This window comes from Notolabrus celidotus, chromosome 1 (assembly GCF_009762535.1).
Source record: "Notolabrus celidotus isolate fNotCel1 chromosome 1, fNotCel1.pri, whole genome shotgun sequence".
In the NCBI taxonomy this organism is placed as follows: domain Eukaryota; kingdom Metazoa; phylum Chordata; class Actinopteri; order Labriformes; family Labridae; genus Notolabrus; species Notolabrus celidotus.
Window position 1 is genome coordinate 28,799,732 of NC_048272.1, and position 24,654 is coordinate 28,824,385.

The 24,654-nt window shown below is 38.0% G+C and overlaps 1 protein-coding gene across 3 annotated transcripts in view; it reads right to left on the reverse strand.

The window, feature by feature from the left end:
* itpr1b (inositol 1,4,5-trisphosphate receptor, type 1b) overlaps nt 1-23,066 on the reverse strand; it is a 104,109-nt gene extending 81,043 nt beyond the window's left edge. For 2 of the 3 annotated variants that reach the window (XM_034692083.1, XM_034692065.1), the window contains exons 1-6: nt 22,838-23,048; nt 21,205-21,318; nt 16,396-16,466; nt 4,976-5,091; nt 4,159-4,245; nt 1,292-1,450 (exon numbers count right to left, since the gene is read on the reverse strand). In XM_034692083.1, the coding sequence (XP_034547974.1) occupies nt 1,292-1,450; nt 4,159-4,245; nt 4,976-5,091; nt 16,396-16,466; nt 21,205-21,296 (525 nt within the window). In that variant the 5' untranslated portion in view covers nt 21,297-21,318; nt 22,838-23,048. Of the gene's footprint in view, nt 1-1,291; nt 1,451-4,158; nt 4,246-4,975; nt 5,092-16,395; nt 16,467-21,204; nt 21,319-22,837 lie in introns of all 3 variants that reach the window. The other variant, XM_034692074.1, reaches the window with a different exon arrangement.
* Nucleotides 23,067-24,654: the final 1,588 nt, after the last annotated feature.

Genomic DNA, 24,654 nt, shown 5'->3' on the forward strand with positions numbered 1-24,654 from the left:
AAAGTTGTCCAATCCTGTTTTTATCATCTCAGACATATTTCAAAGGTAACGTCCATTATTTCATCAATAGATCTAAAAAAACTCATTCATGCTTTTATCTTCTCCTGCCTTGACTCCTGCAACTCACGATACACTGGTCTTAACCAGAAAGCAATCTACCCACTTCAGAGAGTGCAAAACGCAGCAGCTTGGCTTTTAACTAGAACAAAAACATTTTCTCACATCCCCCAATTTTAGCATCCCTACATTGGCTCCCTGTTGTTTTTAGGATTGATTTTAAGATACTTTTAATCACATTTAAAGCACAACATGGACTAGCCCCTCAATATATTTCTGAGCTTCTATCCCCCCATGAACCTAGACGCAGTCTGAGATCATCTGGTAGTGCTCTACTTGCTGTTCCTCGGTCTAGACTGAAAACTAAAGGCGACAGAGCCTTCGCTGTCAGAGCCCCCCAACTGTGTAACAGCCTGCTAGATGAAATCAGACTTGTTGAGTCAGTGCCTAATTTTGTTTTACTACTCAAGACACACCTTTATAGTAAAGCTTTTATTTTGTGAATTCATTTTAATTTTTAGCATCTTACCTCTCTGCTTTTACTGTCAGTTTTTTTTTATTGCCTCTCTCCTTCTACTGTCTGTTTTCATTGTTCTTCTGAAGCACATTGCTACTTGTATTGAAAAGTGCTATACAAATAAAAGTATTATTATTACTATTAGTATTATGAGTAGCCGAAACAAAAGGGCTGCTTTTTCTTCCATTTTCAAACTAGTGTAAGTTTAAAGAAAACATCTTCATTTTGCCTTCTGTGCCCTACATGATCTATGACACACATTAAGCAATCTGCAAGTAAAGAATGATGGTGCTGGAAGATTACTGTATAACTTTAATGCAGAGAAAGTTTGGAAAGCTAGCTTTGTCTGTAAAGGTTGATCCATATTCTACCCAAGTTTGACTTTGTGGGCAGGTAATAAAATCACACTCAAGCTCAAGTATCTGAGAATGCATTTCACCATTCTGTCTTGACTGAACTGCAGGATGTTTTCTTGCTACTGAGGGTGCACTGTATCTAACCATAGTACCAAAAACACAACCATTGACATGGTTTGTCTTTTATGCCTAACTCTTTTTAGGTCTCATAAAATAAGTTGGGCTAGTGCTCCATCTTTGATCTGTTTGATAGCGTAAAAAAATAAATACTGAATGCCAGTAAATTGTAACTTGCCATCTAATATTGCATCCCAGATTACCTACTGAGCATAATCATAATCCCACACCCTGCTCTACCCACACTGTCTCCCAGGGACCGCAGCTTGTAGAAGGGCTGGATGTAGAACCAGGAACCCTCATTCCCGGCTGAGTCCAGCGTAACTCTCATGGCATTTTTCTCCAGTAGTGCAGGTAGGCGCTTGTTCACTGTCAGGTATTTATTGCTCTTCAAGTGCAGTAACTGTTGGCAAAACAAAAAGAAACATTTGTGTTATACATAGATACTGGTAATGACATAATCCAAGCATCAGAAAGAATTATAGAAATGGTAAAAAGATGGAAATATGTCACAGTCTGGTATATCTTGACCCATGGGAACTGTTCACTAAAATATGTAACATCTGTGTCCTTATTTCCTCACAACCTATTTATGTCCTTGATATCTCTTGCCCTTAAAATATTCTCATAACCCGAGAGAAAATGGCCTTCGAATTACCCAAAATAATCTACAAGAATTACACCAGTTAACAGTTAAACCATAACAAAACTGTGCAACCTTATCCTACATGATACAGTGTGGTGTTGGAGTCAGTGACTTTGCATAATATGTTAAACAACTTGAGGCTTGATATGCAAAACAGTGAATGTGTTAGGCGACAGGTACGCTTGTTATTGGCTTGTTGGCTGCAAACATAGAATATCCATGCATGACATAAAGACTATTCTTAAAACAGTTTATATGACTTTGTTTGGGCAATCCAAACACCAAGGGCCTGATTAAATAAGACTCTAAATAAAGAGTATTTAATTTCATGTTCAATCCAACATGTTTGGTTAGTGTGTGGGCTTTTGCATGTTTTGCTGGATTACCCCATGGAGAGTTTGGACAGAAAGCAGAATGACCAAAAGAGCAAAATTATATTTGGTCACATGGAATTAGATGCATTAGTGGAAGGGGGAAATAAACATATTTGTAAGCTACACAAAGTAAATCTGAATATTACAAAAAATGTAATATGGGGAGTAATAGTGTGGAAGTCAATGCTGTTGGTAAAACAAGAAGAACTGATGAAGATAAGAGACGATGGCAAGATATAAGCAAGGGACGCAAGAAAAAGTGGCTAAAAATAAAACCTTAGTATATACGAACATTGGTGCACCTCACTCTGTGATGGGCAGGTAAATGGAATACCAGGGTATGACAACCGTGAGCCAATTGCTGAAGAAGTTAGATACACAATAAGACAAACGCATTTTACTCAATAATGTTTTTTTATTTCAATTTCTTCAAAAGTAAATCATTATCAGAAGTCCAACCGTTGATGCTTGTCTGTAATCCTGCAGCATTGCGTTGTGACCGGCGGTCATTCTCATTTTCCTTTTGCATGGCATCATTTCTCCATCCTTTGATGTTTGGTCTTGTTGTGCAACACACAGCAGACAACCTCAATCTGGGCCACTTCGTCTCAGCTGTATAGTTGTGCTCCTCCAGTCCAGTCCTAACAGTGGAACAGGCTTTTCAGTATGCCGAGGGTGCGCTCCACAATATTCCTTGTACGTATATAGGTCACATTGTATCTAGTCTCTCCTGGAGTGGTCGGGCGAAGTAGAGGAGTCAGGGGGAAGGGGTGTATGTGCTATCACCTTAAAAAACAAAGAGGATATAGAGTGAATTGACATGCATGATCTTCTCTTCTTTAATGTGAGGAATAATTTTACAGAGCAAATATTATACAGTTGACTCACCTAAAATCCAGTTGTCTTCATCCTTGCCAACTCGCAAAAAAGAACTGCTCTGCTGAATAAATTACTTGCGTACTGACCCAGGATATTTGGCCTCAACGTTTGTTATGACACCATAAGACCTGTATATTTAAAGAATGTGTGCTTGCAATTCACGTATACATGCTCAGTGGTGAAGGGGGAGAAAAGCTGCACGTGAGAACAGTCGATCACTGCTTTTACCGAATAGAAGCCGTGCTTTGTTTCATTCAGTCCCAAGTGCGTGGAAACTTTATATACCAGCCCATCCTATGTGACAAAGCAGGGAGGCACCAGGAGAAACCGATACAGTACACTGGAATTATCCAGACACAAGGAAACGCAGAGGTGAAAGAAGTTGTGGCATGGCAGGTACTGCAGGACTCTTTCTTGTGACTGTCTCCAAATCAGCACGCAGTTTATCGAAGAGCTCCAAAATGGCATTGTTGGATAGGCGAAATGTCTGAATTAATTCTGCTTCTGTCATTCCAAACATGTGAATATGTGTGGAAAAAAAACGCATTCTCTACACCTCCTTTCACTGTGCCTATGTCTCCTTCTCACCCCAATAACAGCAGCACTATGTAGAAGTTTGGGCACCTGGATTAGCACTTACTTACAGACACAGTCACAATCACCGAAATGATGTTCAGGCTTCTTAAATTAAAAGGTGCTGAAATATTTTATTTGCATGTTGCACTCTAGAGTAGAAACGCCCTACACTGCAAATTCATTGAGGCAAACTTATTAAATGCACCCTGCGTGTTATCTTGCTCATTTGAAAGAAGCCTGACATTGGCAGATCAGCTTGCTCCTTTGTTTGCAGGTGATATTAAGTTAAAAAACATTCTTGCACACGCAAATCATTAGTCGATCAGGCCTTAGAGTTGTGTTTATGACAAGGATGAAGGTACACCGCAACCAGAAAACTGTACGTACAGTGTTGTGTACGTCACAGAGCAGGAATGTATTGCCAGACCTGGTTTAACATCGTCTCATACTCACTTGTGATGAGCAAAGTAAGATACAACATGAAAACAGTTGACTCCACAGAACAATTTTTTGCTGTAGCAATTATTCAAAACTTGTCTATGATGAGAACTTACCTGCACAAAATGACTCAGCACACAGTGTCATACATGGTGATGCAGTGCTATCAACCAAACGCCTTATCTAGCCTGAACACACCTGAATGACATTTCCATACTGGATGACCGTTCCCAGCAGCTTGCGATTTTCAGACTCATTCTGCTTTTTCTCCAGGTCAGCGGCATGCTAAAACACAGAGGGAAACAGATACGTGTGGGCCCAGAGTTTTTCAGAATTACTACACCTGGAAAGAATAATGCCACATGAACAACAGTGTGTAGGTTTTCAGTCATCTAGGTCAGGGGTTCCCAAATTTTTCAGCCCACGACCCCCAAAACATAGGCGCCAAAGACTTGCAACCCCCATTGTCCATCGAAGTGATTAAATGTAGCTTCTTACTTGATTTAGCTAGTCTGCAGAAAAGTAGCCACATACATGCCCATGTGGCCGTCTTTCCTGTGCTGTTATGAATTAACCGGTGCTACTGATGCTTTTGTTAATTAACTGTCAACTAACCCTAACTCTAACACTAACCTTAGGAGTCATCTAAAGAAAGTTTTTATTTCTAAATAAATTACTTTAAAAAATATATATTTACGGTAACGGCAATATGCAAAATTTTTGATTACTTAAGAAAAAATAATAATCTTGCAACCCCCTATTAGTGTCTGGCAACCCTCCAGGGGGTCCCGACCCCCACTTTGGGACCCCTGATCTAGGTTTTGATAATTCAAAGGTTAATCCAAACGGAGACTGGTCCTCGTTTAAGTCCTATTAAGGGCTTCAACCAAGTGACCGCTACATGAATGTTTTACATTAAAACAAGCCTGAAGTAATCAGGCCCTGATAAACAAATTCATTTTCTACATCATTACGAAAGTCGTGGAGCACTAACTAAGGTTATGAGAACACTAACATGGAGTTTGTTGAGGAGGACTGTGTCCGTGGTGCTGTTGCCTCCTGGTTTCGCCGCCTTCCAGAACTGTTTCTGCGCCGAGTATCTGTTCATGGGACACAATCTGAAAAGGCAGTCTGGTAAAAGAAAAAAAAAGGAGAGGAAGAGAAAGGTGAAGAGCTACAACTAAACATATTAGGTATCAGACTGTCTTAACGCATTTAAAAAAAGACAACAGCAACATTTTGATTTAAGTCAACAACAGAAATACAACGTACCAATTTACATTTTGTGTGATTCAGTTTGGTAGTTTTGGTAGGACAGTTAGACAACACACATACCTGAGTTTGCATCAGGATACTAATAATGTGCTACTTGATACCACTTGCACGACTTGTGCACGACAAATCAATATTATAGATGGAAATGTGAAGAATGTTTCCCCTGCAGCGGTGAGTCTACAGCTGCAGAGCGGTAGTCACACACACAAATAGATGTATGTTGCATTCAAATCCCTCACAAAACCAGTCCACACACTGTGAAGGCAGGTCTATCTCATCCGTGTCACGGTATACCAGACTTTTTATAATCTGGTGTCTATGTTGACATCTGTGTAGTCACAGGTTAGATTGTGTTTAACAACTTAAGGCAATAATTGGTTCGCCAGTACTGAAGGGGGGAGTGTCTACAATTGTCTTCAGCAAGAAGGAGTGTGGAAAAGGCCAAGCAAGGAACAGAATAACTGACGGAGTGTCCTAGAAAAGTTTGAGATGCTCTAGATCAGGGGTGTCGAAAATACAACCCGCCGCGACTTTGCAAGGTGAAAAAATGACAGAGAAGACATAACCTGAAATGTTTCAATAAAGTAATTGCTGTTTCAGATTTGTATCTGGGGGTTGCATACAATCATAGTGCTGACAGAGCACATCTGAACAGCGCTCTGGGACCTTTTTTCTCAAATTAAGAAAAAAGATTACTTTCCGTTTGCGTAATCTGGTTGATATTCATAGACTTTTTAGAGCACTTCATGATACACTTAGCGCTAAAGTTTACGTTTATGTAAAGTTGTGACAGCAAGAGCGGTGGATACACAATTTTCGAAAGGAGCCACATATCGTGCATGTGCTTACCATGCATGTGTATGCGTCGTAGGTGCACTCCATCACTACTAACAATAACCCTGTACCCCTGCTTACAACACTGTCCAGCAAGCAAACTGTTCATGCTGGAGCTGGGGGGTCCATAATAGTCAAGTTTACCTTCTTCATTATTATAATCTCTAAGTTCTTTTGATTTAAACACAACACTGTATGTCAGGTGAATGTGTAGCCTATGTGTTTGGTGTGTTCGCAGCAGGTAAAGAATAAAAAGAATAAAATATTTGGCCCCGCTATGAGACTCACTCATCAAAGCGAAAAACACAACAGCTGTTTTTGTAAAAAGATATTTCAGGAAATGTGAACATTTTCTGAATGTACTTGTACTTTTATGCACATAAACAAAAGGGACAAATTTGGAGTTATCATTTTTTGAGAGGTTATTATGTTGTGATTTTACTGGTCCAGCCCACTTGCGATCAACTTGGGCTGTATGTGGCCCCTGAATCGAAATCAAGAATCAAGAATCATAATCAAGAAAGCTTTATTAGCAAGTGAGCTCGCACACATGAGGAATTTGACATGGTGATTGGAACACTGGTACTTAACAACTAGACAATAAGGACACAACAAGACAGTAAGGACAATAAATATAGAAACCTAAAATCTAATCTAAGTACTTTTAAAGACATGAATAAGTTAAGTTAGCCTAAGCCAGAGTGCATATTTTAGCAGATGAATATAATAATAAATTATGCTATGGATTAAATTACAATATTGCACATAGTTATTGAGGTAGAATGAGTTTGACACCCCTGGTGTAATTATTTTCCTTTTTAATCTAGGGTCTAGATTAAAAAAAGAAAATAATTACAGTCATAAAAATAAGCAATGCATCCAATCCAGATGGATTTGCAAAAAATGAAAAACAAATATTTGTATTGATTTTTTTACAACAGGGTAAAAAATGTTCACTTGTAATAAGAAAGAATAAAGTCTATCATTCCGCCAATTAATGCTTTCCATAGGAAAGATATATTAGTTTCATCTCCCTGTGAGCTCTCCTCCATGGCCATCAAAGGGCGAAAAGGTAGGATGACTAGCCAGGAGTAGATGACAGGTTCTGGCCATGAGGGAAATTCATACAAGGCTATTTCCTGTTTGCACAAACCAGCCAGCTTTCACATGGGCTATATATTTCACTTCCATTCATTATTTATGAATGTATAAATATGAATGGGCACTGTTGATGAATTCACAGAGATCCCACCCACAATCAGTTCAAACTTCTTGCCAAAATTTCACACCTCATCTATCACACGCTGGTTTTAACAATGGAGTATCAGTGAATACATCTAAGCTTCCAGGTTTACCGCTCAGTAGTAGAGCAATAATAACACATTCAAAGAACAAAAATTTAACATTGCTGTGTGTCTGCTTCCACTTTATGTACCAGAAGAATACATTACTCATCTCATCACTATCATCGTTCCCTCTCTCTCTTATTCTCCTCTATCCCTCTTTCCAACTCCAACTCGGACGAAGCAGACGGCTGTCTAACATGAGTCTGGTCCTGCTCGAGGTTTCTGCCTGTTAAAGGAAGTTTTTCCTCGCCGCTGCTCACAGTATTTAACAAGTTACAGGAATGGATGAAGGTGAGATAAGACTGAGTCGTATCCTTTCTTGATGTTGTTAATAATTTAACAAAGAGTACGGTCTAGACCTGCTATGTTTGTAAAAGCGTCTTGAGATAACGTTTGTTGTGATGCTGCGCTGTACAAATAAAGATTGATAGATTAATTGATTGATTTTTAGGGAGCCATACTATCCTAAAGAAAGTTATTTGAAAAAACTGGACATAGTTGTGTAAAAAGAGACTAAATCATAAGTCATCATTATTATCACATTACATTTGAACCATTCAAAATGTTATCTGGTGCAGAGGAATAGGTGATCTATCAGTGAGGTAAAAATAGCTACCACGGTAACCTCCATTAGAAATACAGCAAACACACAAGCCACCTGGGATTAGACCTAGGCTGGCATGGGCTGGAGAGGAGAACAGCAGGAGACGAGGCCAAGGACAAATACTGGAAAATGGGGCACTGGGAGAAAGGCAGTCTGCCAGGGGTAAACAGTTCGGGTTATGGAGAAAGTGTGTGGAATTCACGGGCTGGGAAGCTTTTGGCAAAATGTTGATGAACAAAAAGAAAAACTTGCTGTGCAACATAGCAAATGTATGGCAAATTGTAATATTCAAACAAGGAGGGGGCATTTAAGAAAGAACTTCAGAGCTTTGTCTTTAGTCCTATTGCTGGAATTAGTCTAAAGTGATTAACTTCATTTGAGCTGACAAACAAACTTACTATCCTCATACAATTGACCACAAAAAGCTGTAGTTACCAGGCACATACTTCAATAAGCAGACAAGAAGCAAACCGGGATGTAAGTGTAGTATTGTATCTACATTTACTGTCCTTGAAATTCTGAATGGATTCTCTATATGAAGTCACTTGAAAAATATCTGCCATGAAGTGATAAAAGTGGCTTTTGAAAGATTTTTTGGGAACAAGTAAAAACAAAAAACACTGAACTGAAATTTTCTTAACACATTAATGTCAGCAAAAGTATAAATCTATTTTAATCCTTCAACCTGCTCTTGATGTCAACATAAGTCATAAGATGGTGCAGTTTTGCTGTGTGCCCATCAAAGGGCGTTAAAGTGGGATGTCAATCATGTGCTCTAAACAGTCATTTGAAAAATGACGGCTAAAGAAGGGGAAAAAGCAACAGCAATGGTGTGCCTTTTTTTCTTTGCTTACAATTCCAGGTTTATAGTTCAGTTAACAGTGAATGAGTGACCATGAGTGACCTTGAGAATGATCTACACAGTCAAGGTTTCAAAAGCTACATTTTGTGGCTCACCTGTGCTGCAAGATGCCCTGCACACATCAATGAAATTAAGACCTAACGTGTTGAAGGTGTTCTGAAAAATCATGTATGGTCATGATTTTGGTTTTAACTGTACAGCAAAAGGCATCCAGCTTTGATTATTACCCCATTCTATAGAAGTGTCTGTATGTGATGCAAAGTCATGCACAACTGACTACCCCTGTAAACATAGCTACAGTAAAGTTAATCCCTGCCTTGGTCCCAGTCCAGACTTGGTAACTTCACCATTTTAAGCAGGTAGATGTCTCATTTTGGAGATACAAAAAAGAGCTGGACTTCATACCAATGTCAGGATTCGAAGCACACTGCAGGATATAATCCTCATGCATGGTCTTAACTGATCTGACAAAGCTTTATTTGCATATGTAAAACAGGTTCAATCATTTCTAACGCAGCAATGAGCATGCAAGCAACTTGTAATTGAGTACAACACACACACACACACACACGCACACGCACACACACGCGCGCACACGCACACGCACACGCACACACACACACACACACACACACACAATTTATGTAAATCTTTCACTCGTAACAGAGAGAAATAAGTAGGGTTTAAATTTCTGCTTTACAGCTCCCTGCAGTACAGACTTTTAAATAGCTTAAGTGTGCTATTAATACTCAACAGGACAGTAGGACGTGGCCCTGGTACTGTACTATTTGCTTCTGGTAACACTGGCCTCAATGAAGGGTGCCAGACCGCAAATTGTATCATTAAAACCAGTAAAACACACTGATTAACTACTTAAATTAAAAATTGCTCAATGTTTATTTGTACACTCCTCTTGTCTCATTATTCGTCTATGTTCTAGAAGAAAAATAGCTAATAGGGTGCTTTTGTTTGGAATGATTTAAATGAGCAGGTGATAAATGTAGCCCCTGGCATGATTACTCTGCTGCTATTTCAGTTTGGAGAAGATAACCAGGCGCTTTGAATATGATTTGAATAGTTCAGTTAGAAACAGACATGAGAAGTTGTTTGTTACACCCTGCACTAAATTGTCTGTGTCTTGTTTAAATTCATTACACGCTGTTACGTTTCTGTATCTTTTTGTAATGACTGGGTAAAATCGTGTGGTGTGTCTTTTTAATGAAACAAGGAGCTATACAATCAGTCAGAGCTTGTGTTTACAGGTGAGAATTTGTTTGGTTGAAAGGCTACTTATGCAACACATCAATAGACATGACATACAGTTTGTTATTATGAATTGTTGTGAATAAGGGCTAGGTGAGCATTATAATAGGTGAGGTCAGACGCCTTTCAAAAGAGAATGCTGGACTTTCTTGTGGTTAGCCTCACTTCTGTTACTTCATCTTTTTAAAATGAATTTCTACGATCTGTCACACATTTTCCTGCTCTTTGCCGTCTTATATCTCTTCTCCTGGAAATAAGAATTTAATTAATTGTGGTTATCAAGGCAGTCATACGTTAGAGTTTTTGTCTCCTTTCCTGCACATATCTACTAATAATGTTAAAAATGTGTTCTCACGCTTTTTGTGTACTTTTTGGTAATTATATTATAGAGAGAAATGTATGTATAAACACAATTCTCAATCATTAAAATATTTTTGTTTTTCTAAAGGTCATTTATTTCTATTTGCCTGTGGTAGTTTTTGTGGAAAAGTCCTGAGAGCATATACAGTATGTGAGAGGAATGTCTTTGTTGTTGTTCTCTGAGCAGCTGTTGCTAATGACACATAAACAATATGAAGAGGAGTGTCAGAAGAAACCACAAAACCAGATCGACAAGTCAGACCCAGAATGAAGACAATAAGCTCTCTCCTTCCTTTGAGTAGTAATTATTAATTTAGTGGAGGACAAGGTGCCTTATCGTAATTCTAAAGTGCTGTGGTGCTGTATTAAGGGCTGTTTTAAGCAGATCAGTCTTACAGACGTTCATTAGTACTTTTCCAATGTGGTGCAGAAGATAAGAAAAGATGAGTTAAATAATAATAACAAATATAATAATTTACATTTTGTAATATTTAAAAAAAAAAAATCTAAAGTAATAATAGGCTGTTTATTAAAACAGACGCCACGTGTTCACTGACAGTGAAGCTTAAAGATTTAGAGCTCACCCTGCTGACTGTCTGCAGTATTGGTCATAAACCCACCTCCTTAATGTTAACAGATGGAACAGAGGCCAAACTATCAAACACGTCAAGTTACCTTTTTTCTTTTCGTCAAAAAAAAGTATTTTCTGACAAAGTTGAGTTAGAATTAGTTATTCAACTTCAAAAAGAGGGGATGTGGCATCATGATTGACAGCTCTGTTGACAAATGCAGGCTCATGCAGTCTCTGTTCAAGACTAGCAGAGCAGGGGAGGAACAGCAAAGGAAAACGTAACTAACAAAAGAGTCACATAACTTTCTATGGCCATACATGCCTGCTTCAAATCAACCAAGAATCTTATCTGCTGTGGACTGTACCCACCTGAGGGACTTTTGATGTTTTATGTGTTTTATGATGTTTGATGTACGTTTAATGTGTGTTTTGGTAAATGTCGCAGGTGTCGCACGTCACGATCAGTGAGGTAATTTTGGCTTCAAGCTCAAAATAGGTGAGAAATGAAGGAATGGTGTCCATTCTGTAAACAGTCAATAATCTACACATAACCTCACAAACAGCTGTATGGATACACAGGTGTTGTGAACATGATCACAGATCACACAGTCCAGGTCCAGTATTTTTAAAACAAAAAATTACTGAGGATATATATATATCTTAGCCATCTGCTCAGTTTAGAAAATGTACAAAACCTTAAGATCAATGAGCTCCAAGAAGAAAGACTGAAGAATGGCAACTTCAGTTTTACATGTTTGTCGTATTAGCCAAGATGGTATTGGCCGAGCTAGCATATCGTGTTCGTCTCAACCATGCGCAGATGAGCATTTCTTCATGCTTACCATTTGCTTAGATGATGTATTGGCTGTATATTTACCATTAGACTGAAATAAAAAGCAGGGACGGCAAGAGTTTACCAGAGAGTGAAGATTTGCTTCGACCCGGAAACAGTTTTATGCTGAGATGTGACGTTGCCACTTCGAAACCATTAAAAAAATTTCAACTTTTTTTTAAACATTTTGGGATGAATTAAAATAAAATTCAAATTCAAATAATACACATCCATACCTAGTATGCCCATCTGTACTGTGTATGGTGGTGACAAGGTTTCAAAAAGTAAAGGCAGATGTTTTTTTGAGAATTCTAACGACCCCACACGGATGTGATATCTTGAATTTAATCTTTAAACAATTAGTTAACTTAGTAAAAGTTATGATTAAAATGTTTGTCTAAACCCGGAGATGAGTTGTATTTTTTAGGGGGAACTAACTCTGGATGTTTATCATGATGTTTAAACCTCTGTTGGACACACATTGATCTGTGCTGTTGGTCACTGTTGTTGAGGATCTGGCAAAAATCTATGTGTAGTAATCTCATGTTTCCAGCTCTAGACACAGCGAGCAGAAAAAACTAAACACCTGTGATACGCAATGAAATGAAGGACAGGGGTCAGGGTCAGTTTGGTAGAATATTATGTGGATGCTCATTGTCATAGATAACTTGATGAAACTCAGAGACATGAAACTTGTAAGAAGGAGTTGTGAGAAGGTGGTGTGTATAAACAAGGCCAAAAGGGAAACATGACACAGCTGTTATAATCGCATCATTTAAAGCCCTGCGAGAGGTTTTTGACTACTTGTGATACAAGTTGAAATTGAAACTGATACCTTTTAATGACCTACAAAAAAGAACTGCTGATAGAGGTTAACAGTAAGACAAGAGGATTGATGGCACACTGAAGAAACAGCCTTTCTCTACATTTTCAACAGAAAATGTTTTCACATTTGGATGTTGTGTAACTTTGTTGAATTAAAGATTACAGTGGTGCCAGTTCCTGACTTCTCCTAAAGTTGTGTGTTAACGTATTTATAATGTAATTTATACAAAGTACACAAAAGGCAATAATTATATGATTATTTTTACCTACTTCGGCCACAGGCAGTCATAATGACTGCTGCGATTAGATTGATAAATGTTGACAATGGGCATGTGCCTCTTGCTTGCTTGGCAATTATCGTTGTCTCTATAAAACTTAGAGACAGGCCTTGAGTTAGAGTACAGAGCAATTTGAAAGGTGTTGAATTGAAACTGAGAAATTCTATTTTGGTAATTATGGCAAAGAGAAGCTCAAAGAGGGATGACTGCTGAGGAAGCTTGACAGTTGTTCCAGGAATTACAGCGCAGACCGGCAATCTATCTGAATAAGAAGTGGATGAAAGTGACTTGCCTTTGAATGTTTCATCCTATGTACAAATATATATATTTATCCTTAAACAATAAACACATCATTCTCTACACTGGGTATTTATCATAACAGATGATACAATTTGTAATCTGGCAGTCAAAATGACCTCTTGTGGCCTTTCTAGTAGAAATGGAATTCTGGCCCTTCTATTGTTAATTAAACATGCTAACAGATCACCAAGCTTGAAGAAGCTAATTATTTAAATCTTTCTCAACAAATGCATTTAATACATCATGAGGTGCAATATCTTAAATAGTATGGGCTGAAAATGTGGGCTGAAGCTGAACAAAATCTACAGAACAACTGAAGCAACTAAAAATCCCTATGGGAGCTAGCTCATACAGATGGTTTTAGCGTGATTTGGATGTTAAGATGTGATGGTAGATTGATGACGTGGTTAACGCAGTCTCTCTCCACCCCGGCAACTCCCATCTTTCGAAAGTCTTATCTACATTTAGAGATATGACTCAGAGAATTAATTCAGGCTGTGACCAAATAAGTGAAATTATTCAGTCAGGTTTTAGTTAAACAGCTAGGCATTCTGGCCCATGTGCAAATAGTACATGGTATCAAATGGTGGATAAAAAAGACATCCATTACTTTTTGCTGGGGCTAAAAGATCCAGGGGAATAGAGTTATCTGCATGTGTCTGTCTGTGTGCATTATACTCTGACTTCTAGGTTATAACCATTCAAATGTGAAAGACAAGGTCCTGCATGACATCTCTTGAAAAAAGAAAGTTAATTGATTTACAGTAATCTGAAATCATGCTGTTCCAAAGACATGAAAATAGGGACTTTTGTTTTAGCATTTCACTCATTAAATTTCCTTCAGATACCTGTCAAAAAATCTAGTAATGCATTTGAAAAGGGAAACAGATATTAGTGTCTGAACAAGTGTTTAGTAACTTGGGTTTAATTTATATTTTACCTAAGTTACTGGAGTTACTTGATGCACCAATGGTAACAACAGGTTGCGATCAGTGTTCTTCACGCCCCATTGAGAGCAGAGTGATGTTCAACACTTGACACTTTCAACTATCATAAGCTGCCAGCCCAGCAGCCCCCATAACTGCTAGCCCACATCCAAAAACACTTGCACTTTGCCAAACTACTTTTCTTGAGGAAATCCTTTCTTAACAACTACTGAATAAAAACATTCAAGAGTGTCATGGTCAGATGATAACCCCAGTAGAGACTAATGCCAGGGTAAGAGTTTGTTTATATAAACCCGTGCAGTTTTTCTTGCAATGTATCAATCAATCCATGTATTCATGTTTCAAAGAGGTAATGGCTGCACTTTCTGGGTACCAAATGTATTCTAAGGGTCTTTCTTATAAGATGAGCATATCAGAACGCAACAAAACTTGTTGGCATCGCTCCTCATCAAGTGACCATGGCTACAGTCCACCCATCTTCTAGATTATGCAACCAAAAAATCTGTCATCTCAAGATAGTTTCTGAGCACAAAAGTGATTTTGGTTAAATTCAGTGACATGCACAGCCTACAAAATTCAGTAAAGAACTTTTAAGTGTAAGGGGGTGCACAGCGTGAACACATGTTTGAAAATCTATGTAGTGGCAATTTCAGCAAAAATCTTATTTGCCACTTTTGCAGGACGTGATGTTTCTGACTCGTGCTTTCCAAAACAGGTTTACCCAAATATGAAAGGGGTGCCGTATAAAATTAAACAAACTGAGAATTTATTAAAAATATAGACAGCTGGGGCGACATTGGCCTAAGCGGTCTAAGCTCGAGCCTCATATACAGAGGCCATAGCCCTGGTCATAGAGGTCGCAGGTTCGATTCCAGCCTCAACTATTCACTGCATGTCCTCCCCCACTCTCTACTCCCCACATTTCCTGTCTCTCTTCAGCAAATAAAGGCAAAAATGCCCACAAATATAACTTCAATAAAAAATATATATATGTAGACAGCTAACAAACAAAAATCTCTTCTTTAGTCTCTATTAACTGGTTTACTAAATAGAGATACTTTTATTTTCCTCAAAAGCATCAAAACTATCAACAACTAAACGAAGCTAACAGACCAAAAGCACTCATCGCAGCGCACCTGCTCAGTTGCTCCAATCAGCAGGACCAAATGACTGCAGCAGGACAATTAAAGTCACAGACACCCTGACCAGCTAGACAAAAATAGAAAGGCATTTAGGTGAATATAAAATATAATCAAAATAATTCTAAGCAAAATTAATGACCAAGTCTGTTATTGCTATAAAATTAGTTAAATAAGGCACAGACGCAAATTACTCTGTGGCTCTAACTATCTACAATCCTTTTTGTTGCAAGCACAAGCAACATGGTAACAAACAAGTGAGCAGCAAAATCATTTAGCTTTACTTCAAACACAAGTGTGACCAAAAAAATGAATAAATAAGGCCGCTTAGCCCTTTCCTTATCAACAGCCACTTTCCACTTTCTGTAACGTTACAGCTAAGATTGAACAGCAAAAGAAAGCAAAGCATTTAAAAGGAGTATGATTTTAAAACATCCATATCCAGGACAGCAAACAGGAAATCAAGGGATTATCATAATGTAGCCTTGGTTTGGGCAGTTTTAAGGAATATTGAGTGCTGCAGGCCTGTATTAGTATTTTGTTCAAGAAACAGGGCTCATCAGGGTTTGTCTTGTCTTCAATGTCTAACAGAATTGTTACATTTCAATCTTTATATTCAGAAATTAGCTCTGTGATTTAACTTTCCACAATTGACAGGAATCCCTACAGAGAAGTTTCGTTAAAACCTTGAAATCTGCTTTCCTTTAAACCAACTCCGACTTATTCTCCTCTCCCTGATTCTCTTTAAATGTTCTCAAAATGCTCCAGACCTGCTTCTCAAGTTTTCAACACAGCTCGACTCTCAAAAGTAAAACAAACAAAATAAGAAAAAAGGTGAAGATAATAAAATATATTATTCATTTTCCCAAACAACGGAAATTCAAATAATCAGTTGAAAATAATAAATTGACATGGATAAACAATAAACTTCAAATTATCCTAAATATCTTAAACAACAAGACATCATGAAGTGGGAATGGAGTGTTTCTGCAGTCTTACCTCTGAATTTCTTGGGTGGGTTGTTAAGGTCACCTGTGTCTGGTTGTACCACACAGCGGTCATCCACAAGCCTGGGAACACATTCACCATAATGATGAGTCAGTCACTGGAGACACATGCAATCTTAGTAAACGTAACACATAGAAACACACACTAAAAGCTTCTTTCTTCCACATATCAACAATTATTCTAACTGATATCATCTTCACAACCAATCTCTGAAAAAGAGGGTGATAATACTGAGTCGCAAATAATTTCTATCCTGTCTTTTCAAGTTGTTTTGTTTGCAAAAAGGAATTTAATTAGAGGTAGACCAACAGAGAGACACTATTGCAATAACAACTAGTCCCAGAACGCATACAGTGTGATCACTGAGACATTTTTACAGCTTTTTTAAATTTCATATCAGGAATTTACTATTTATTTTAAACAGAGGTAGGAAATTCCAATCCAACAGATTTCTGTCCATGGTGTCCTCTAGCAGTTCATGTTGTGATGGAGCTGAAAGGTCATTTTGTTTAGCTATTTAGTTCCAATTTGTTCCAAAAGAGAAATCCAAACCTTGATTAATAAACAGCTGAATTCCAGCTCCTGGGCTTATGAGTCAACCTCATCCTGTTTGTCTTGTGCATGTATAACAGTAGGTGATACTAGCCCGTTCAATGGTGTTATGCTAGCTCACAGATCTCCAGTTTGACATACTAGTAACATATGGAAATATGCAGTAATGTGCCAACAGCAAAGGCACAGAACAAAAAATTGCTGGCAATAATTTTAGATTCAAACAATGCTGAATATAAATTGATTTGCTAACACTTTGAGTGCTAGCATGTTGGGTAGAGCTCAAAATGTGTGAGTTTGGATAACTAACACAATGTCAAAGACATCCAAAGGGTACTTTTGATGGAAGAGAGCAAGTTTTCTCATTGTTAGTCACACCCATTTATTTAAAATACAGGGGCTGTTAAAAAGTGTCTTATAAATAAAATTGACTTGACTTAGCATAAGAAAGCTTTTTCTGCTACGCAAATTCTAAATATTATTTGTGTAGTGCATGGAATAAAAAGAAGTGACAACTCTTTCATTAGTCATGAATTTTAGGAAAAATACACATTTCACTGCACTTACATAAAACAACAGATTGATGAGGCTCTTATAATAAGGGGTGTAAATATTTACTTGACTAACAATCCAATGCTGTCAACCCCAGAATTAGCTGTTGGTTACATAAGTTATTAAAGTTTGTATTATTGTAGGCTAACAGTCCGAGTCCTATGTAATGTCTCAGCCATAGACTGTATAAATAATGGACGTAGTATCCATGACTTCACCCATCTGTTTCTGAAGCACTGTTTTGAAGTTAGCGGGGGCCATATTGGAAATGTTGAATGCAACCTAGCTTCTAACGAACTAGTGTGAGGTAAAGAGGCAGGCTTTGAGCCTCCTAGACAACAGCTATAGTGTTCCCGGCTGTCAGTCAAGTCAGTCATGTCCTTAAATGGGCAAAACTCGTCATCTTAATATGTTCGGAACTGTTGCGTCAGAAAAAATTAACCCCCTTACAGTGTGTGCCGATAGAGAAATTAGCTCTTCAGACCCAAGCCGTTTTTTGAACCAGACTGTAAACATGTTTTTATTCCTGCAAAGATCGTCTTTTTTTTAAATTGGTGTGTAAGTGGTTTCCGGTGTTTCTGCAGCCAGCCTCAAGCGGATGCTCAATGAACTGCAGTTTATAACACTTCCCCATGGGCTTCATATTTTGAGACCGGAGGTTGTCGCTTGGTCTCAGCTGCTGCACAGTCACCCACTGTTAGCTTGCGCTGTAGTTCTGGTTAAAGGTGACTACCATAATGCTATAATACTCAACTATGGGGATGTGAACAAGCACATATGATAGATGGCAACTCGTAGCACGGCGCAGTTTGGTGGTATTTTCATTTAGAAAATGAAGATAAAATTGTATGTTGGCTGTGTCTGGTTTACTTGGCCAGAGCAATGTGATACAAGCACAGACATGTTGACGGTAACCTGCAGGGAAGTCCAAAGGCCGATGCTTGCTAGCTTGCTAGCTTATATAAGCCACACTCTGCGAATCAATTTGACACTGTTGACCACAGACTCCGTAGTCCTGCATTTAGCCATGTTAAATACATTATGCACAATTTTTTCTTATACTTTTAGACTTGATGGTGGAAATGAGTTGCTTTGGAAAATCTCATACAGATTCATTTCAATATTCTACATCACCTGAACATAAAAAAGGGGAAACAGAACATTTCTGAAGGATTGCAACACTGTTACCTCATCTTACTCCTTAGCAACAACAGAATCCATCCCTAATTATCCGAACAATATTCTAAATATATCTAAATACACTTTTTGAGCTTGATAGTACCAATATATGGGGGGTATCTGGGGGAAACCCTTAGGAATACTAGTGGAGAGTTGAGTAACACAAATACAACACTTTAGTGGGATGCACTAGCTGTTCCAGTCAGTTACATCTTTTTATAGCTCCTGCAGTGCACACTGCAACAAAGGACCGCTGTGATGATGAAGATATAACATGTTGTGAGAATTTTCTCTTCTTAGAATAAAATACCCATATAGCTTTGATCCTACAGATGCATGGAAGGTTAGAAATAATAGCAGTTTACAGGGTCATTTGCATCCTCAGTCAAAAACAAAACCTTCACCTGCATCCCCACTTAGTGTTTCATATCAGCATCTCAGTCAGAGGCAGAAAGATGTTGGTCCAGCAGTGTTCAAGGTGGATGCAGCTGTCTCTCAGGGGTCACATTCTGTACGCTGGCAGCAGAAGCAACACTTCTTACTAAAGTGCTATTTATAGTAACAACAACCGAGGGGTATGTGTGTGAGCGCAGCTGATTACTAGGCATGACTATACGAGATGGGAAATTTGACAAACGAGCTCTGTCATGGTTGCTGTCTTTAAAGCCGTGCACACATTTGTTGCTATGGTGGATGACGCATAACACTAAACTGTGAAAGAGCGATGTTTCTGAGAGCTGGCAAGGAGGGCAGTAGACCTGGAGTGAGTGGCAATTCAATAGGGGTGGTATGGCAAGAGAGAGCGAGATTGCAGCACATTGTGTTGTCATTTAAAAAGGACAGAACAAAACAGATGCCGTGCTCGTCTTAGTCAGCACAAAGAGAGAGGAGGAATGCATTTTGCAATAAATGAAAGTCTGGAGCAGTGTTGCAAGGATAGTGCAAAAATTATAAGTAACAAGGTATATGGTTTATAAGCATTGTTATTAGAATAATCCGTTTTATTCAACATTAAATGAATGAACATGGAGGAGGTTTTGGATTAATCACACAAAAATAAAATACAACAGTTTTATAACATAGGACGCTACAAATAAAGAACAATGTCAGCTGGACAGGGAAATGAATGTGAATGATCAGCCTCGCTCTCATTACATCTTTTTTAAGCCTTGTTTTTCTGTGACTACCAATTGTGCATAAGGACTTTGACAAATTATATATGGTGATACACACTTTTAACCTAAAGCCTATAACTAAGGGGGAGGGGAAGACATCAAGTACTTAAATAAATGGTGTCAAGCAATGAACAGGAAGAGGCATCATGAGGCCGGGGATGCATTCACGCTAGTCATAAATAACAAGGAAATGCAAAGGTTTTTAGTGACAACTTCAAGACTCATCATTTTTTCCGATAACCTTGCTTTATTCTAAAAAGCATCAAACAGATCTGTCAGTTTCAATTATCACAAAAAACTCTGTATTCTAATTTCCTTGAAACCTTTTACATTACTGATGGATATGCAGTAATAGACTGTATAAATAATGGATGTAATATCCGTGATGTCACCCATCTGTTTCTGAAGCGATGTGAGGTAAAGTGGCGGGCTCTGAGCCTCCAAGCCAATCGCTACAGTGTTCCCGCCTGTCAATCAAGTCAGCTGTGCCTCTCATTAGAGAACTCGTAATCCTAATATGTTTGAAACTGCTGCGTTATGAAAAAAATCAACCCCCATCAGTGTGTGCCGATCAAGAAATGAGCTATCCAGACTACACTCGTTTTTTTAACCAGGCTGTAAACATGTTTATTTCTGCTGTAAAGGTCACCTTTTTTGAATGGGTGTGTATGTGACTTGCCGTACTTCCGGAGCCAGCCTCAAACGGACACTTGAGAAACTGCAGTATTTAACACTTCTGCATTGGCTTCAATTCTCGCGGCCTGGAGTTTGCCGCTTGGTAGCTCCAACTGTGTTGATATGTTAAGGCTTCAAATATGTTATTAAAAATTAAACCAAATTGCTGCAAAAAACCCTTTAGTAAATTCAAGGCTCAGCCCAGATGTTTCAAAGAGGAGGGTCTTCGGTGAGTTAAAGATAGAAAGATAGTCTGCGTTTCTTCATTTCGCTCTTTTCAAACTATTAACTTGATCCTTGCATAACTCAAAATTAAAACTGCAACAATTGTTTCCTTTTTTAAATGAAAATAATTCACTCATTATTCCCTTAAAAAATGTGAATTAACAAGAGGCTCATGTTTACACTTTGATTGTCTCCAACATTCATAGCAACCATCTGTTATATGAATCCCTCCATTAAACACAGTCTCGTTGGCTTGAACACAGCAATCATGTCGATTCTTCTATGAGTTTATTTCCTTGTCTGCCCTTTGTTACAGTAGTAGTTTTTTGTTTACCCGAACCATATTGTCCATCCCTCCTGTGATCCTGCAGCATCCCATCTCGACACGATAGTGAAGGGTAATGACACTCACACACAAAAAAAAACAAGGTTGTAGACTCACCCTAAAGTGCTGATAAATCCACTGGTGGAACCCTCTGCATACAGGGAACAAATGTCCCCAATATGGAGGAAACTGGACATCTTGTCCGACATGGTTCTTCAGGGTTGACAACACCTGAAAAGATTGACAACATAAAATCACACACTGTGGAACCTCATCAAATATTTTGCACAATCATTCAAAATGAAGAAAAGACTATTTAGGTTGTCTGTTAGTCATACGAGTCATTAATCAAGTAAAAAACATTAACTATGCCTGTCCTGCACACTACTGCTGTAGATTAAGTGTCAACAGCAGTCATAGTGATGCTCAGTTATACTGCTAGAGTTTCTGCTGGGTTTAGTCCAGACTAAATTGCTTTGGTCTACCCTAGCTGCGCCTCTTACTTTAAGGTTATGAGGAACAATTGAGGAGAAATACCACTGAATTAAAATGATTTACATTAGACATAAACAACTTAGCCATTTAGCTCATCTTCGCCCTCCTGGTTTAGGGCATTTTGTAAGTATAAGTTATGAATCTTTGAAGGCAACATACTCATGCAAAGTATGACATTATCAGATTCAAACCACAGAAACTAGTGTTTGAATTTACTGCTTATAAACTTGTGTTAAAAACTGATACACAATAGGATGACATTACAAGAAAAAAATTCCTGAAAAGCAGATTTAAGAAAGTTGATGTGTGCTTCATGTTTTGGACTACATCTTAAATAAACATGTAGATATACAATGTAACAATTCTCCAAGCAGAATTCACATATTTGTATTTATTTTATTATTTAACTATCACCTACATATACTTTTGTTTAATGTAAAACTACCTCAGGTTCACATCAGCATCTTTGCACTACTCACCACTGCACTATTATCATATATTATTTTTAGCCTGTCCATATTAGTCATGCCTATTTGTTATTCTTTTGTGTTTATAGTTGATTTTATTATTATTATATTCTTATTTTTATGCCTTATTCTTACGCCTTTGTACAAAGAGAGCACAGTTTACCAAAGACAAATTCCTTGTGTGTTCAAGCATACCTGGCCAATAAAGATGATTCTGATTCTGATTCTGAAATATGGGTCACCATTCCCTTTACAGACTAAAAGAGGCATTTAAAAAAATCAGTATTGTCCCTACTTATCTTTTTTATCAGGTCTAATCTACCGACCATTGAAACTTCTTTCCTCAATATTAAACCTTATGCCTTGCAATATGAACTTTCATCAAACCACGAAAGAAAAGGTTTTGAAAGAAAATAAAAGCACAATGAAAAATCCCATGTATTTTTAGCAGCACTATTTCCTCCGTTTATGGGGGGAAAAAGGAAATAAAGACTCCTACGTTTAAGCTAGGATAAATAAACAACATAGTTAAGCTGGTTCTAAACCATTGTCACGTTTTTTTAAGCCATTTGATCATCTTGTGGTACTAGCGGTGCCAAATGGGACACAAACTTCTCTGCTGGCTGATTGAAATGTCATGTCGCCTCTCTTCTTCATCGCACGAGCTGTAGCAAAAACAACAGCAACAAATGAGCGCGTGGGCTACTTCCTTGACAGGGATGCTTGCAGCTCAGTGGCAAAATGAACAATGCCCTCACTGAAACACTACAAATAGAAATGGATTTTACCTGACAGAATAGAAAGAAGGCGTCAAAGCCAGATAGAGAAAGAAACGTGTGAAGAAGTGGGTCAACAAAGGATCATTTCCACAGCGCTATCCTCGGTTAAGTCCATGTTAGTGAAACTCCAGGTAAGGGCAGGCTGAGCGGTGTTATCTCTGACAGCTGAATGCGTCCTCGGCAACAATCCGCTTCTTACCTCCTCCACATGTCACTGCAGGGACCGCCTCTTTCGTTACTATTTATAGTGCAGCAGAGCCCTCTGGGTAATGTAGTTCTTGAGGTATCCAATTAAAAGCATGAGCACTGTTCTGTTGTAGTAGAAAAAAAATGTATTTTCTTTCTTCGTTTACAGAAGGGGTTCTCAAAGTGTGGGTCGGGATCCTCTAGGGGGTCGCGAGACACAAATTGGGGGCCGCGAGATGTCTTCCAGTTGTTTTGTTTTTAAATATATCTAAAAAAAATTGTATTATTATTACTATTTATTTTTGTTTATTTACCTTGTTTTCTTATGTTTATCTTCCTTTTTTTTGAACTGTTAATTATCATTATTTATTTAATTATTGTTATTATTATTTATTTGTATTTTTTGTATTTATTTATTCTTTTTCTTCTCTTTGTTGGTTTTGTATTATTTATATATATAATTTGTTAACTTGTGGTGAACAAAGAAATACTAAAAAAATGCAATAAAAAGTTGAATGACAAAAGTTATCCAAAAATAGTCAATTTTACCCATTATAGTAAAAAATATTGTCAACAATTGTAGCTGCATTTAAAATGAAACCTTGAAAATAGAAAATGCAATGAGTTTTCTGCCTTTCTTTTTGCTAAATGACTCCTAAGTTTAGGGTTAGTGAACAGTGAATTATCAAAAGTATCAGTAGAAACAAAGCCACATGCTCATATATAGGTAGGCCCATTTTCTGCAGACCAACTAAATGAAGCCACATTAAATCACTTGGAGGCACAGTGGGGGCTGCGAGTTTTCAGCACCAATATTTTGGGGGTCACAGGCTGAAAAGTTTGGGAACACCTGGTTTAGACAACAGTTACGCATTTTTCAACATAGGGAAGATAAAGTTTGTTTGCTCTGCAGAGGATGAATCCAAAGGGGATGACTAGTGCAGTCAAGAAGCATATTTTGTACAGAACTTTGACTGCACGACTCAGCAGCACTTTACAATGGCTCCCACACCAATAGTTGATGATTATTTAAAGTATCTGTGTGTCCAATAGCCTACTTTATTTGTTAAAGTAGCCTTTTTGTATAGAGCATAGCTGATACGGTGTCTTCACCAAGAGGCTTCTGCTCCATTCCAACCTACTGTATCTTGATTGGCTAGTGATGGATGCCCCGAAGTTTGACTCTGGGACGCTACATTCACTCTGCATAAATAGAAAGTGTACATAGTGTGTGTATATATATTTTGATATTTTATTTTTAATTTTTACATTTAATATAATTCTATTTTAACACTGTAAGCGTATTGTCGATTCCTGTCAATTGTTATAAGCTGCTGTAACAAAATAATTTCCCCCAATGGGGAACAATAAAAAGTATTTATCTTATCTTATCTTATCTCGCACAACCCTTAAAAAATATGAGCTCTGCTGTTTGAATCCCAAAAAGTCCACATTGATTGAATTTTCTTAAAATAGGCACCAAGTAGTTTTGGTGCCTATTTCTAAACATGTGACTACTTAGCAAGGTATAGCCACCAAAATCACACAAGTCACAAACAGTAGCTTCCTAGATGTATGGGTTTATGCTTTTGGCCTTCCTCACCAATCAAAGCCTAGCAAGGTGGGGCTAAGCAGAGCTC